Genomic DNA, 1,875 nt, shown 5'->3' on the forward strand with positions numbered 1-1,875 from the left:
GCCGTCCGCCGTGGCAGACGGCAAAGTAGCTGTTTCCTGTAGTGTCATTGTATTTCTGCAAGAGAAACCCATCACGAACGAAAGGGACTTGGGGTTGTGGAAGCTACATCCATGGGGCAACAACCCAATCTGTCCAGATAGTGTGGCAAACACCACTCACAGAAGCCAGCACCAAAAATTGCGTGTGTGTGGTTGAGGGGACAACCACAATGTATATCTCACCGACATCAACCTATAAATGTCGACGAAGACAAACCAGAAGAACCTCACTAGGCCGCATCTGGAAGGAAGACACCTGCCTAAACCCATGAAGCCGCCCGAAAAAGCGTCAACGTTGTAGAGCAAGAGCCAAATGGTCATTATTTCGACTGTTGAGGCCTCCACCTCTCCGTTGGCAATGAGGATGGAGGGGTGAGAGAGGTTTTTAGTTGGTGGGGGCTATCTTTGGTCCTCAAAGATACGTGAGTCTGATGCCAACCTTTGTTTTTGCATTTACATTTGACTTGAACAAAACTACGAAACACACAATTACAATGCCACTTGTTGGTTTGTAACTGGGTCAGCCCACGACTCATTTGGCAGTTCAGTTTTTTTCATAAAAATGATGAACAAAATAATATTTACGACAAATGAGAATATTATACCTCTTCTTCCATAAAACTCAATTAACACAACCATACAATAATTTTTCATTCTAAGGAAACACACAAACATAATGTTTAGTCAAAGAACAAATGAACCAAAGAAATAAATCACAATATGTTCTTCAATCTAGAATTGAGCTTGGATATTGTCTACTATGTTCTTGTCCACCTGGAAGGCTTTGGCAAGGATATCATCTGAGATGGATGGCTTGGATCCGAGCACCGCATTGGCTACGGTGATCACTCCAGGGTTCTTGCTGCTCAGCGCGGCAATGGCTACGGCTTTGTTGGTTCCCAAGTTGAACTGGAAGTGAATCAACCCTTGCGGAAACACAAACACGTCCCCTTTGTTCAGAATTTTTGCGAACAACTTGTTCTCGGGGTTTGAGGTCACGAAACCAACATAGAGCGAGCCTTCCAGCACGGTGAGGATCTCGGTTGCACGCGGATGGATGTGGGGTGGGTTTTGACCATTGGGTGCATAATCGACACGAACCAGGGAGATGCCCAAAGTGTTCAACCCAGCAATCTGCGCCACATTAACTGCAGTAACAGCAGATCCTTGCTTGTTGCTCGTGTTCCCAGCCATGTGAAGGCCAGAGAAGAAGAAATCTTCTGCCACAGCGGTCTTTGGGTCTTTGCATGCAAATCCATTGACAAAAACTGCACATACACGTACAGATTTTGAACAATTAATTAACAGCTATATATTGGCACAAGTAAGTAACACAAACATTTCACCACACGTATGCGTATGTGGTTATATACTTATATACACATACCTTGGGATGTTCTGTCAGCGACGCAGAAATCCTGGAGCTGGCCTGGGTCGGAGGCAAGAGCACAAGAAGCCGACATGGCCAGAAGGGCAAGGAGGAAGAACTTTGAGGCCATTTGGATGCCCAACGCTAATGCTCACTGGATTAAGTGTGTTTGGTCGAGTAGACACTGAGTTATGCAAATAGATTCTTGTGATGCTTCGAAGGGTTGAAGGAGACCGGTATATACAGGGAATGGGAGGAAGAGCTTTTGTGTTTGTTCTGTTGAAGCGCATGCGTGTGGAATTGAGGATATGAAGGAAATAGTCTTCACTAGCTCCCAAGTCCAAAGCGTGTTCCGGGCCGGCCTGCCTATGACGGCCAAACAAATCGATCCCACCCTGCCTTTTAATTTGTAAATAATGCTTGGTTTGAACAAATCACGTCCGTCCTTGTATACAAGCTCTCTTGTC

At 45.4% G+C, this 1,875-nt stretch overlaps 1 protein-coding gene across 2 annotated transcripts; it reads right to left on the reverse strand.

Moving 5' to 3' along the window:
* Positions 1 to 771: 771 nt before the first annotated feature.
* LOC123164409 (putative germin-like protein 2-1) lies at positions 772 to 1,538 on the reverse strand. 2 transcript variants are annotated; one of them, XM_044581882.1, is made up of 3 exons: positions 1,421 to 1,538; positions 1,080 to 1,307; positions 772 to 968 (listed from the first exon to the last, which is right to left on the reverse strand). In XM_044581882.1, the coding sequence occupies exons 1-3, from the start codon at positions 1,536 to 1,538 to the stop codon at positions 772 to 774; spliced, it is 543 nt and encodes a 180-aa protein (XP_044437817.1). The 2 variants fall into 2 exon arrangements, with proteins under 2 accessions (XP_044437817.1, XP_044437808.1); XM_044581873.1 differs by having other exon boundaries at positions 772 to 1,307.
* Between the last annotated feature and the right edge of the window lie 337 nt (positions 1,539 to 1,875).

Source organism: Triticum aestivum, chromosome 1D (assembly GCF_018294505.1).
Source record: "Triticum aestivum cultivar Chinese Spring chromosome 1D, IWGSC CS RefSeq v2.1, whole genome shotgun sequence".
NCBI classification, from domain to species: Eukaryota; Viridiplantae; Streptophyta; class Magnoliopsida; order Poales; family Poaceae; genus Triticum; species Triticum aestivum.

Excerpts from the sequence above, each read along its gene's own strand:
- LOC123164409 (XM_044581873.1), bottom strand. The coding sequence starts at position 1,538 with ATGGCCTCAAAGTTCTTCCTCCTTGCCCTTCTGGCCATGTCGGCTTCT. Across the intron at positions 1,308-1,420 it reads CAGAACATCCCAAGGTATGT|TTTTTGTCAATGGATTTGCA; the intron begins GTATATAAGTAT and ends GTGTATGTGCAG.